At 35.4% G+C, this 13,571-nt stretch overlaps 2 protein-coding genes across 3 annotated transcripts in view; both read right to left on the bottom strand.

Moving 5' to 3' along the window:
- Positions 1-4,705, bottom strand: part of LOC123322937 (hepatic leukemia factor) — a 75,002-nt gene extending 70,297 nt beyond the window's left edge. The window contains exon 1 of the mRNA XM_044911024.1: positions 4,263-4,705. Within this exon, the coding sequence (XP_044766959.1) occupies positions 4,263-4,356 (94 nt within the window). The 5' untranslated portion in view covers positions 4,357-4,705. The remainder of the gene's footprint in view (positions 1-4,262) is intronic.
- Positions 4,706-7,025: 2,320 nt separating this feature from the next.
- LOC123322936 lies at positions 7,026-13,394 on the bottom strand. 2 transcript variants are annotated; one of them, XM_044911020.1, is made up of 8 exons: positions 13,207-13,394; positions 12,997-13,152; positions 12,667-12,947; positions 11,724-12,159; positions 10,988-11,641; positions 9,778-9,946; positions 9,465-9,663; positions 7,026-8,823 (listed from the first exon to the last, which is right to left on the bottom strand). In XM_044911020.1, the coding sequence occupies exons 2-8, from the start codon at positions 13,123-13,125 to the stop codon at positions 8,553-8,555; spliced, it is 2,139 nt and encodes a 712-aa protein (XP_044766955.1). In that variant the 5' UTR covers positions 13,126-13,152; positions 13,207-13,394; the 3' UTR covers positions 7,026-8,552. The 2 variants fall into 2 exon arrangements, with proteins under 2 accessions (XP_044766955.1, XP_044766954.1); XM_044911019.1 differs by having other exon boundaries at positions 13,212-13,393.
- Positions 13,395-13,571: the final 177 nt, after the last annotated feature.

The raw sequence follows: 13,571 nt of genomic DNA, 5'->3' as shown, positions 1-13,571 counted from the left end.
TATTTTCATACGTAAGAGACATGAATCTTGAATTGATCGTGGTAGTATGTTTTTTTGTAAGAAGGTTCTAGTTACTTCAATCATATGAATAAATCACAGTAAGATTCTCAATAAAATGTTTATTAATTCTCTATAAATATTGAATTGATTCAGTCATTACTGAAAATCCATGACTAAACTAAAAGAACTGAATTACATGAAAATAGCTATTGGACAATTTATTAAAATTCAATTCAGCTATAAAAAGGCATGATGCTTTCTCCTTCATAACGTTCTGCTATTGAAGTTCCATAAAAGAAAGTAGGTCCACATTTTGCCTTTGACTGATGCATACTGTCAGTATGCATCAATTCAGTATGATACTGAACTCCAATTTTTCTCGGATGCTACAAGGTTAGGTAATCACAACCTTTTCAGTTTTCTGATAACATGTCAATCTTTATGGAAACAAATGGATATCTTTTTTTCAAAATCGGGTGGCATATGCCAACGGATACTCCATCCACTTGAGATAAAATCTGAAGAGAGGTTTGTCGAGCTTCTGTCACCATGTTTTCAGTATTACTGAACTCAAGAGTTTTCTTTTTTGGTATACCACTTCCTTTTTTGTTTGAACATACCTGTAAAATTCATTCTTAATAATCTACAGCAACATAGGCTTCAATGAAGTCGCCGGAACAGAATATTCCATTTTCCTTCAATTTTCTTCCAATTTTGAAGTAGAATTCAATAGTAAAAGTCTTTCACACGTCCGTAAAAACCATCTTTATAATTTGCTGATAATTTTAATTCAACAACAACCCAAAATGCTAAAATGACAGTTCACCTGGAAAATAGTAAAGCACGAGCTAAGAATTACGTTTAGACACGAAATATCGACGTTCAAAAGCTGCTCTTTTAAAATACGTATCACATTTAGATCTGCGATGATTCTTCTGGGGGATACCTGTGTCTTAAATTGCCAAAAAGATGCGGTTAGTTAAAAAATCGTCAAGACCGATCGGTTATACCCTGCTCAATGAAATTTCGAAATTGAATACCTGAGGAATTTCCCTTTCAGAATATATATCATATTTAGATCTACGATAATTTTTCTTGGAGATACGCGTGTCGAAAGTTGACCTTGGAAGAATTCCCAAAAAAACGACATATGGGGCCAAAACAATTCTGAATGGGAGGCACAATAGATCTTTCTTAAAATCTGCAATCTAGGTACATCCTGTATGTGTTCGAAAATAAGTATCTAATCTAGTTTTCCAAAAACAGGGCTCCACCCAACGATCATCAAATAATGAACAGGTGATTCATCAAATCCCAATTGGAATTTCGAGATTGAAAGATTGAAATACGTAAACACGAATTACTATACACACAAATGCGTCATAAAACGTTGATTTATTCAGCTCGTGTGGATCCACGAACGCAAAAGGCACGCGTACTGACGGTCTCGTGAAAATTGCCGAATAAAAATAACACTCCGATGCGTCTAAATTTAACCGGACTCGGTCCTGTCCATTTCCTCTTCGTTTGTGACGACGTGAAATTTTCAGACACGGTCCTAGAGAAGGACCACGAGGACAGTACATTCGGAACCCGTTTCTATATTCATACGAAAGGTTAAGTTTCACCAGACTGATATTAGATTAGAAATAGATTTGAAATATTTTGGATCAGCGGCAAACGGTTAACGGCAAAAAACACTCCTTTTTCGAATGCCTTTCAAACAACAGCCAATTTCCGGTTTCACATTGAATATAGTTTGATCGAGAAATCAGCTCTTGATTCACAGATCTATATTGGAATTTTCTTCAATCGATAATAAATTCAGTTATGAGCAGTAAGAATATATTCCTTGCATGAAATTATTGTTATCGTTATACTTTCTTTTAATTTCTGTGTTCTCTTTATAATTGTATATAAGCAATATGTTTGAAGTTCCAAAGAACAATTCTTCTAGTAATGAATGTGGAAATTTCATCGACTGTCCCATCTTTATCTTATCTATCCATCTTTAAGCTTATCTATCAGAAAAATCATCGTAGATCTAAATGTGAAAAGAACGACTCCCTTAGCAATAAATCTCGAAATTTCATTGACCTCGGTGCAACCGTTCTGTCTTCACGATTTTTCAACTAACCCCATCTTTTTGGGAATTTAAATTTTTTGAAGGTCAACTTCAGACATGGTTATCTCCTAGAAAAATTATCGTTGGGTTAAATGTGATGCATATTCTGAAGGAGCAACTCTTCTATTAATAAATCTCCAAATTTCATCAAGCACGGTGCAACTGACACCATCGTTTTGGGAAATTTTCCAAGGTCAACTTTCGACAAGCGTTTCTCTCAGTAAAATCATCGTAGATCTAAATGTGTCACATAGGCACTACGCTTAGACATAGAACATCAATCGTCAAACTATTTTGATACGAATTATTTCGAGTTTATTGGGTGTTTAGCCTTCTATACCCATTCCTACTTTTAATTTTTATAGCTCCCAATAAAATGACTGTGAACTTCAGGTATTGTTTCATTTAACTTCTCAATTTGTTATTGATTATTATTATTACTTGTTTTATTGGGAATACAAATCAGTTTGAGTCTTTTAAATGATCAAAATCGCATTTATTTCAGAACAAAATGAATGAATAGATTATTCAATGTACCTATTCTCCATCGCTGGCTACTACTTTTTTCACCTTTCAGGCAATTTTAGAATTCCATTTAGAAAAAATGCCTCGTCCTTTGAGGCGATCCAAGTTATGGGCGCCAATTTTCGATTTCTGTGAAAAAAGTGACCTGTCAAATCGTGCTGTAATCAAAAGGGGCGTCTGGATAATACGGCGGATGTGGTAAAATGTTTCATTAAAGCGTTTTTAAACATTTTTTTCATACTTTATTCGAGATATGAGGCCTTTAAACTTGACAAAATTGAGATCATGAGGCCTTTTCTAACATGTTCAACGCAGTAAATACAAGGTTTTTGTTGAAATTCATCCGACATGAAACTTAATATAATGGACTGATGTCTACAATCTTTAGAACCACCTAAATTAGCTGCTACCATGAGGCATAATAACATTCAAAGCCATTTATTAAAACGCACCGAAATAATTTGTGCCCCCAAATTAATAATGATATTACTTGATGTAAATAATGTCCAAAATATTCGGAACATCTTGAGCCTACTGCTATTAACAAATACTAGACAAATCCAGTATTTATTTGGCGCATTATCACAATATTAACGTTAAGTGGCTTCTTAGGGGAATATCTGGAAGAAGAGATCATCTAAGATCTAACTGAACGTAGAAACACCTTAATGAAAAGTTGCTCCGTCTGTATAACATTCAAGTGATTGAAATTCTTCATTTAAATTCAGCTCATTGTTTTAATTCGACACATATATTGTTCGAATAGAATAGTAGGAATTAAAACATATACCAAAACGATGATTTAAAATCCTTCCATCTAGATACTCGAAGGAATTCGCCTTTTTTTTAAAAAGGTCCTCACGCCTAGATTCGACCCTTATATACATAAAGGTCAAGAGATCGAAGGGTCATTTCTTTTAGCAAATACATGTTAATTGCCAGGAGATTATCACTACTACCAACAGAGTTTCATAGAGCGCTGCTGAAAACAAGTATTAGAGGTGAACATGTGGACAACTTCCAAAATGAAAAAAAAAAACATTTCCTCATACCATCGCTAAACCAAGGTCGCGATAGATACTCGTCATTCAATCCGAAAAACCCACTCTTGAAGCAGATGAAACAGTACCAAATATTCCGAAATCGGAAAAATCCCTCATGAAACCACGTTGTGCATATTGGAATAGCTAATCCGCGATTTATTTACTCGAATCACGACGATAGTGGCGTGTTCGGCAAATAAAACGATAAGGCAGCATTCAGGTGAATTCCTGTAAGATGCAGGTAAAACACAATACAACAACGTGTTTAATAAAACAACAATTACACACCTAAATACATCTATAATTCCAAGCATGCACTTCGTCCGTACCACACGCCTCGCGCATGCGCCGAGCACCCTTAAAACCATGTGACATTTTAAGGTCGAATATTATAGAAATAGGAAGTTAATTATTAAATGCAACATCTCATTATCCCAACGTTGAAATTACTCGAATCCGCATTGTTGTCTCGTCCGAAACGGACGAGTTGAACACGAAGAAATGGGACGTCGACAAGAATGACAATGATCGACCGCCTCGCGTGGGGAGGTTTGGGAGGATTTCCTTACCGTTCAGAAGGGGGAAGTTGTGTCCGGGATGTCCGAGGAACGATTTCAGGCCACTTTCCAACAATATAGGCGAGCCACGGTCCTTGTAGCTCATCTCACTATCACTATCACTATCGAAGTTATAAATCGTCGTTCGCGGAATCTTGACGGCTTTTTTGAGTGGTGAACACACCACTCGCACACTACCATACAAAAAAAAAATAGACGACCGCCGCACCAAACGGAGTTAACTCATAAATAAGACGACCGAACTGATCGCTCGACGGATCTGGCCACAGTCAATTTGTACTAAAATAGTTTGCTGTGCGGAGCGACATTGGTGCACTCTGAATCCCTAGCTCGTCAAGTACCAAACGATTCGGCAGGTTACAGTCCAAGGTTGATAATTTTTGTGATAATGTTGATAGGAGATTACGTACGGCACCCGCCAATTAAATAGTTCCATAATATGATCATTATTACAACATAACATAACCAATTTTCACCGATGGCACAGTGCGATGTCCTTATCTTTGTGACATAGATCGGATGGCGCTTGCGTTGATCGGATACGCAACCAGAATATTGTATGCCGGTCAAAGGCGGCGCGCCGCTATATGGTCCTTCGCACCGGATTCCCGTATCCCGGAATTCCAGCGATAAAGCGAGTCGACAGATTTTCTTGCCATTCATTCAGCCCACCCTGTCAAGCAAGAAAATTAGAAACGAAAAGTTTCTAGATTCTAGATTGCCGCTCATTCAAAGACCCTTTCGATTATTTTGTTGCCTTGGCCACCACGATCTTCAGATTGTTCATCCATTGATTATGGGTAGGAGATTACACATTTTACCCCATTCTCTGCTGACCTTCTTCAGGAGGTACAGAGATAACCCAGGGCAGGACAATACTCCTCGGAAGAAAATCGATCATTTCTTGAGAAATATGAATCCAAGCCTTCTTAACACATGAACGCAAAATGCATCGATAAGGTCTTCATCGTTATTGATGTGTATGTGTATTTTACTACGCTCCAATTTGTATCAAAATATTCCAAAACTCATTCTAAAGTCACTTTATAACTTATTACTCACTCTACTACAGTTATTTACCTACCCTACCATAGTTCTTTTAGAGAACTAACGTATATGTAACCATATACCTACCTCTACTTATTACTAAAAAGTATCCGAACTTTTTAACTTATGTTCTTCTAGTTTTTCTTATTTCAATGTCACTCTATTTCTATTTGGATTCGGAGAGAAAAGATATACCAGTGAAAGTTAATGGAAGAAAACAAACTCAACATTATGACTAAAATAAATCTTCCATTCAAACACATTACCAACAATCTTCAGATATATAACAAATAAATACTCCAATTTTTTTAATATCGTATTTTTATTAGGTTTTTTGGGTCATTTGCACGCTACCTGAACATAATCATCTCTCCAAGGAAGGCTAGAAACTACAAAAAAGTACAGTAGAGTATAATGAAGTGGAGGGGGGGGAGGGTAGAGATGAGTAAAATAAATTAGTAAAGTCAGAGACAATCTGTCTCTGCTAAAGTCAATTTACTTCGTCCTGCAAAGATGGCCGCCACAGCTAATAAATAAATAATATGGTAAAACAAATTTTCAAAGGCTTTATTAACCTCAAAGGCCAAATTTATACAGCAAAAAAAATAACATAGCATAGCCTAAGATTCTATTAAGCGTTTTTCGAAAGAAACAACATAAAAATACCAACAAATCAAAATGAATATTTAAAATTCATTTTTCATGCTCATCTCAACTTTAGCACGAAAACAATAATAATAACAGTTGCCAGGAGCTGCTATTATTACCTTCAGCACTTATACAGAAAAGTTTTGCCTAGAAATCATTGATTTACATTCGATTTGTCATTTGTCTGCACGCCTTACAAATTATTATATTATTTCTCTGTATAAATGCTTCTGAACAAGACAGCTAACTACTGATGTCATTTGACGTAGTAAACATTCATTTTAAAACTGTTCATATTTAGGTGTAGATTGAAATGAAGGTCCAGAGGTTTTATTAATGGATATAACAATAAAGGGAAAGAAAGCAACTCAAATGCATATACTAATCCAATACTTATAGTACAATTCTAAAACTCACAACCTCTCTATCCTAGTATATCATCTATTATTTATCATAACGTGTGCGTATGTTTCAAGAAATCTACTAAAGTATATCCTTAAGTATGAGTTGATTACAAATATTACTCATATTCTATCTTGTTCATCAAATCACAATTCAACTTTGGTTTAAACTCAATTGCACAAGCATTGAAAATAAATTCGCCTCTTCAAATAATATAGTGGTGTTCACTAAGAAACTGATCAAGCAAGATCATACAAAATATGCCGATATTATACAGGGTGTTTCACCACGGATCAATACCCACTGTATTTCATAATGTTCATGATAAATATTTTTGTTATCATCCCGTATGTTCTCGCAGTCTTGTATCACAACTTCGGCCTTCGTAGGACTACCAGGTGTTGAAAAAAAAATATTTTACGCGTCCTAGACGGATCTTTAAAATGCTGCATGCGAATAAAAAGGTTTTCGATTTTTGTCAGTTTTTCAAAAAACAAGATGTGACAAGAAACTGTTGTTTCAAACCTGACACACAACTCAGTATACTCAACCTGATCTCGTCTACACTTTATGGCGGAACACCCTGTAGTATAAGCACTGAAAGAAACTCAAAAAATTCAGGACGAAAAAGACCCACCATCAACCATAAAAATCATATTTGCAGTTTCATAAAAATTTATTATCAATAATTTAGAAATGGGCGGAACTTCATAAGTAAAGTTCAAATTCGAATTTTTCTATTTGACTTCGTTTTAGAATCCGAAATTTTGAATTTCAATAATTTTTTCTAAGACCGAATCAAGAACAGAGCTGTTGCTTCTATCACATTAATGATTTTTTACATATTTTGGATGCCAATCAGTTCTGTATCATTTATATTGATTCTCCAGGATTATAAATTCAACAAAATCTGAAATATTCATATAAAAGGTCTTCATAAGTTCAATGTTAGTGAAATGAACTGTAAAAAATTCTCTTTAGTGAAACTAATACACAAAACGAAAAGGAACAAATGTGATGTTACATTAAGTAAAATAAACTATGAAAGTAAAACAGGAAATATACATAAATATAAAAATTCACTGATACATCGGGGAAGTTCTTAAAACACATGATATGTTTGAAAAAGGTACACTACAAGTATACTATATATACATAATTACCTCCCTAATTACGAAAAGGAACAGATTATTTCATAAAGAATTGCACTGGGTGACACATAGTTGGCATTGTTATTGCTGAATAATTTTTCTTATATCCCCTTACATAAAATATACAGGATTTTTCACGTGAAGTGTCCACCAAAAGTATCTAGAGAACCATTTTATTTTTTTTCTGAAAATTTGGGGATCCCGACCAATCATAATGATTCATAAATTTTCAGAAAAAATCTCATTGATTCTTCAGCTACTTCTAGATGACACTTTGCGTGAAACACCCTGTATAAGTATAGAAACTATGTATAGATATCGAAAAATCAAGAAAGAAAGCAACCATCATAATAAAAAGAACTGAATCTTTAAATCTCTCAATCTGATGAGATTATTTTAAAGTACCATGGGATAACCAGACTAAGGACTCTATAAAATTGAAAATTCTGAAAATTTTCAAAAAATAAGGTATTATATATAATAATTCGAATATTATAATTTTTTTTTAGAGGAATTTTCAGGCATAATTCCATTACTTCTAAATATACAAAGACTAGATAATTCGTTTACGTATTGCAATGAATAATTAGCTAATTTGAACCAATCATCCTAATAAATATCCAAAAAATAAACGGAAAATGTATGGTGTGACTTAAGCAGTGTGGTAAGTATGCGAAGTTTATGTATGAGTGTATGATCCTTAATTTTTAAAAATCAATCACTCAATCTTCCACACTAAGATGTGGATACTCATTCTGGAACTTCTCTGTAAGGTGAAGAAGAAATAGCCTCTTTTTTACTTCAAAAAATGAAATACATTCTCCTTGAAAGCCAACCTTCTGAACACTGAGGAAAAGGGATGTGTTTTGCAGTTCAGCAAAATAGGGTGAGAATAAATATTCATACAAATTTTCAAATTCGAAACATTAATTCTCTCTGCTCCATAACCTCCATTCTTGACCGTTTTCCATCAACCCTAGGTTGGCAGGTACTTTCCGGACACTGTTACAAGAAAATAAACCCAACAAAAATCTCAAGGTCGATGATTAGGTTGCGGGGGGTTAGACCTGAGGTTGTTATCTAATACGACATAGTCATTTGCAGGTACTTCAGGATTGTGTGTGCTCACATCGGCAGGTTCTGATTGTTCGTTCAATTGTTCGGGCGGTTGCTCATCAACGTTCTCCTCGATTTCCATCAGATTCTCTGAGTAGTAATGCGGGGTGTTCAAATAGTCGATCATCCTCCGGGGAAGGGGAAGGCTGGGGATCAGATCCCGTCTGACCACCTTGTGTATAACGAATCTGGAAGCGAGGTTATGTAACCGTCATTATGGGGAATTCTTCAGGCGATAATGAAGTGTTTTTTATGAAATATGTTCAAAACTTCGCATCATTGAAACTTTTTCGTTCAAAAACTTCTTTCGAGTACTCATAAAAATTGATAACTATGAAAATTTTGAATTTGAAGGACTTTGTTTTAATTCCACTATTTGGCAACATCGTAATTGAGTAAATAATAAAGGACGACAGATTGGTTAAGTTGATTAGATAAGCGAAGATGTCTTCTAAAAAATCACCAGGTGTTAAACAAGACATAACCTCATTGTTTGACAGTTGTGAGTGTCTTAAGTCATTTCATCTCATTCATAGGGCCAGTTCAAATCCATTAAGAGAACTCAGTTAAAGGGGCGCTGTAGCCACGTTGTGCACAAGAAACGAAGCGGAAAATTTATAAATGAAACGCACAATCATCGTTAAGTTTGCAATGTGACCCAAATTGAGGAGAATTTCCCATTCCTATCAATGTAGGATCCCTTAAAAGTCTTGACGCAATGGGAAAAACCCAAATACTCAAGAAACTTTTGAGTGGTAGTTCAATTCACCTTTTAGAACAATGACACATAGTTTAACGAATCATATCTTGATCAAAGAATGTCACCTACCTACACATGTGCTGTAAACTTTGAATCTGCTTAAACCTAGATACCGGATGCAACAGCTGCACCCTGACCGGTCCAATCACCGGCCTTCGGTGCAAAAAGAACAAATACCTTCCACTCCGTGAATGTTCGACGGCGTTCTCGATGAACTCAACAATGGTTTGAGATTTAAACTTTGTACAACTGCCAAAGCTAAAGTTACCTGAAATCAAAAAAATAAGGTGGTGAAAAACGTTTGTTACATAAATACACATCAAAATGGTACAAGAGGAATAAAAAAGAAAAACATAATAAAGTTATTCTGGTGTGAACTCACCCTGATCATGATCTATTCGTACATGCCTAACATAATCGTTCAACTTGAACGTTAAAGAGAAAATATAGTGATCGTCACTGCTATCTCTCACTATGAACGAGCCATCTGGTTCATTGGACAAAATTTTCTCTGCTGCCTCACTGGAAATGGGTCCCCAATACCATCCGTACTGGAAAGAGAAAATGCTGTCATTGTTCCAAGATTCTCCATAGTGAATTGTAAAATTTCGGTCTGACGTATTAGAGAGTAGAGATACACCAGTTTCCCTCTTATTTCAGCTCATCAGTATCGCGCAATTCGTCCAAATGAAGCAGAAGACCTTTTGTTGAAAGTCAGTAGCCGCATCGAAGCGTCACCTGACGTTCAACGACCGAAGCTTTCTCATATGGCTAAAAGTAGTCCGGAGGCTGATACTAGGTCTACCAGTAGACAGCATCAGAATAAGACAGCTCAAGACATTGAACTTCACATTTTGAAATAACCATTTCAACCGTTTCCCCAAAAAAATTATTTTAAGTACTTAAAAATGAAAAATAAAAATAGTTATTTAAAATTTAAAGCGTTTCGTTTCTATTGCACAAGTTGGCAACATCGGCTGAAATATGCGTTGATAATAAAGGACAACAAATACACTATCTTGACGAGTTAGACAAAGATGGCTTTCCATGAAGTCTGCGATGAACGAGGAAGGTAGTAAAATTTTATGGGATTTTTGAGCCGGTTGGTGTTGAGGCTCGCCAGTGAGTAAATCAACAGCTATTATTTTATAAGCAAGACATTGTTCTTTAATTTTCTAGTAGGAGGTGTTGCCAAATCGTAAACTAGAAACGAAGCGATTTAAATTTTAAAACCTCATATTTGAAGGATGATTTTGAATAGTTTCCGCGGTGCATTTGAAAAATTTATGAATGGAACTCATAATTATTCAGTTTAAACTTTCATATGCTGCGATAACCCAAATTGGGCAGAATTCCCCATTTTGTTTTTCCAGGGATGTGGCACAGCTCATTATGAAAACTTATGGCTATATCTTTTCATCAGGGCCGAATCGGAAAAAATGGTATAGGAAAAAAGTGTTTCTTATGACCTCAACAATCTACTGTTGAAATATTTGTATGAGTCAAAGACACAGCCTGTATAGATTTATCCTGAAGGAAAATGAATGATGAATAATGCCCCGATTATTCTTCAGAATCAAAATTCAACTCACATCTTTGACCCTCTGTATGCTTGTGGCAAAATCTAGAGTGTGCTGTTCATCCAACGACTCCGACAGTTTGTTAGAAGGCAATGGTGGCAAAGCTCGGGCGACTCTGTTCTGACCCTCCCCCTGCAGGTTATCATTGCTGCAGTAGGTTTTCTTATCACTGTTGTCCGATGAAATTTTCCTAAACTTAAAAATATTACATAAGGCTTGCTTGAACGAGAAAAATTTGGCGTTCGGCCTCTTCTTCTTGTCCTCCTTTCTATCAACGGTATTCGATATAACTAATTCTTTGCTGATATTATCACAGGAATCTTTCACTTTTTTGTTCTTAATATTAATCAGGAAGGTGTTTTTCTTAGATCTATTATTACTATTACTACCGGTATCATTGACCACGCTACTTTCTAAGCATTGTACATCCTTAACCGATATTGTTTTAAGTTTTGTATTTGTCGGATACTTATTGTTATTAGTTAAAATTATTGGAGGTTGGGTTTTTGTCAGTCTCTCTTTGTGGTCCGAAGAATCGGAAGAACTTGAATACAGGTTGTGGAGGTAATGGCGGACCTCTTCCAGAGTCATGTGAATAGGTTCGCCGTCCGCTGTAGACGTACCCGCCAAGCTATGTCGTTTTTTATTTTTTTGATAACTCAACTCCTGAAACGGAATCTTGTCAGCTTTTTTTCCAGCAAAATTAAGAATGATATCTCACTGAACCAACTAATTCAATTTTTTTTACCTTCTCAGTCTTCATACATTCCTTTCTAGAAAAATTCGAGGTGAGACAACAATTCCTCATTTCCAATTCTCTGTACTGATAAGATGTGTTTCTTCGTTTTCTCCTGTGTTGGACGTTTTTTCTTGGCCTCACAGTAGGTTTTACAACATCTATTGGCACGGAATACATGTCACTGTCGAACGGTACATTGTAGAGATCACTGATTTGATTGGACGATAATGTGTCATGAGATACAGCTTGCGTTATAAAACTAGAATCGTCAACTCTATGGGCTGTGGGAATTGAAAGGGAATTATGGGAACTGGATAGTCGAGAAGAGCCTAACGAACTTCTGGAGTTAGGTCTCCCAAGATGACAAGGACTGTATGTTAGAAGATCTGAGTTCCAGCAATGACGGGTAGTGAAGTGTATTGGCCTTTGAAGGTGATTAATTAACCTATAAAATAATGGAATGTTTTTCATTTCAATCGATATTTAATAATTTTGAAGGATTATAAAGCTTACATCCTCCCATTAGACCAAATAATCTTACAGTAACCAGCAAACTCTCCAAATGCAAACCTTGTAATAGTTACCTATTCCAATTAGAAAGATTCAAAAAAAAAAAATTGTTCCAATTGAATCATTGGCTCCTAAAATCGCTTATGAGTAATAAGATGTGAAAAAATCACTAAAATTTTATGAAACAGATCTGAGATTGTGCAATACACACCGCAGAGATTTTGTAAAGAAAGGTTCATTTGCCTAATGTCTTGATACAAAATTTCAAACAGATCCAATATATATTTTTCTGTAATGTCTAATGGGCATTCTGGGTAGGACACCCAGTATATGGTTTACATATGAAAGATGATTGGGGGTACTGTTGCTATACTGAGGGTAACTAAAATACCTATTTTGTCTCAAGAACTATCATAGTTTTATGATGGAAAACTTCACAAACCTGAGTTTCCTCAAATAATTTTCTCTCAGTTCCGTCATGGCTATCAAAATGATTTGATTAGACACACTATGTGCATACCAGTTTGCAATCTCCATGAAAAATTTTCGAGGCTTGTCTTGAAATTCTGGAGGAGGTTCTATTGGCGATGATTGTTTCAATGATTCAGTCCAATGAGATCCTTTTTTCAAAGTGTTGAAGTTTTCACCGCATATAATATCTGACATTCCATCTAAAGAATCATATTGTGAGAATGATTTGTCTTCACAGTCACTATCCTGGAACTATATTACCAGTTCATTTTTTTGTATTCAATGTCAAGAAATGATCTACCTCAATTTGTCTTGTTCCATTCATACTCACGCTACCGCTCGATATTGAACTATTTGTAAGCAACAGTCCACTGTCCTCACTCAATATCAAAGCCTCTGACCAAGTAAAACTACTTGGTGGAGATTCCATGATAAAAAAGTCTCCAATTAATTCATTCTAAAAATAGTGTAGTCTGAATTAGATTGCAAGAATTCATCTCATTATTCTAACTTTACTTGAATACAAATGCAAGATATGCACTGCAATATCGCAGCGGCTGTTTCCTTAGGATAAAAGTAACTGTTAGTTAAACTTATAACTCTTGAAAATTGGACCTGAGAGTTGAAAGTTTTCCCTAAAAATCCAAACAGAACAGCTTTTTAGGTTGACAAGTTACGACACTCGACAGCTGAGTTTTTATTTGAGGTTAAGGTTCATCTGGTTCATAGAGAAAAAATGTTACAATGAATTTCAAGGTACTGGGGGGCACCAGTGTTATGTGGAGGGCACATTCATTAAATCAGAGTCTCTGATTAAATTAAAAAAAACTTACTGTTACACCAGTAGCCGACGATTTCAAGTTTCAATTACCAATA

The sequence above is a fragment of the Coccinella septempunctata genome, chromosome 1 (genome assembly GCF_907165205.1).
Source record: "Coccinella septempunctata chromosome 1, icCocSept1.1, whole genome shotgun sequence".
In the NCBI taxonomy this organism is placed as follows: domain Eukaryota; kingdom Metazoa; phylum Arthropoda; class Insecta; order Coleoptera; family Coccinellidae; genus Coccinella; species Coccinella septempunctata.
The sequence above is the reverse complement of the archived record's forward strand: the minus strand, read 5'-3'. Positions and strand labels throughout refer to the sequence as shown.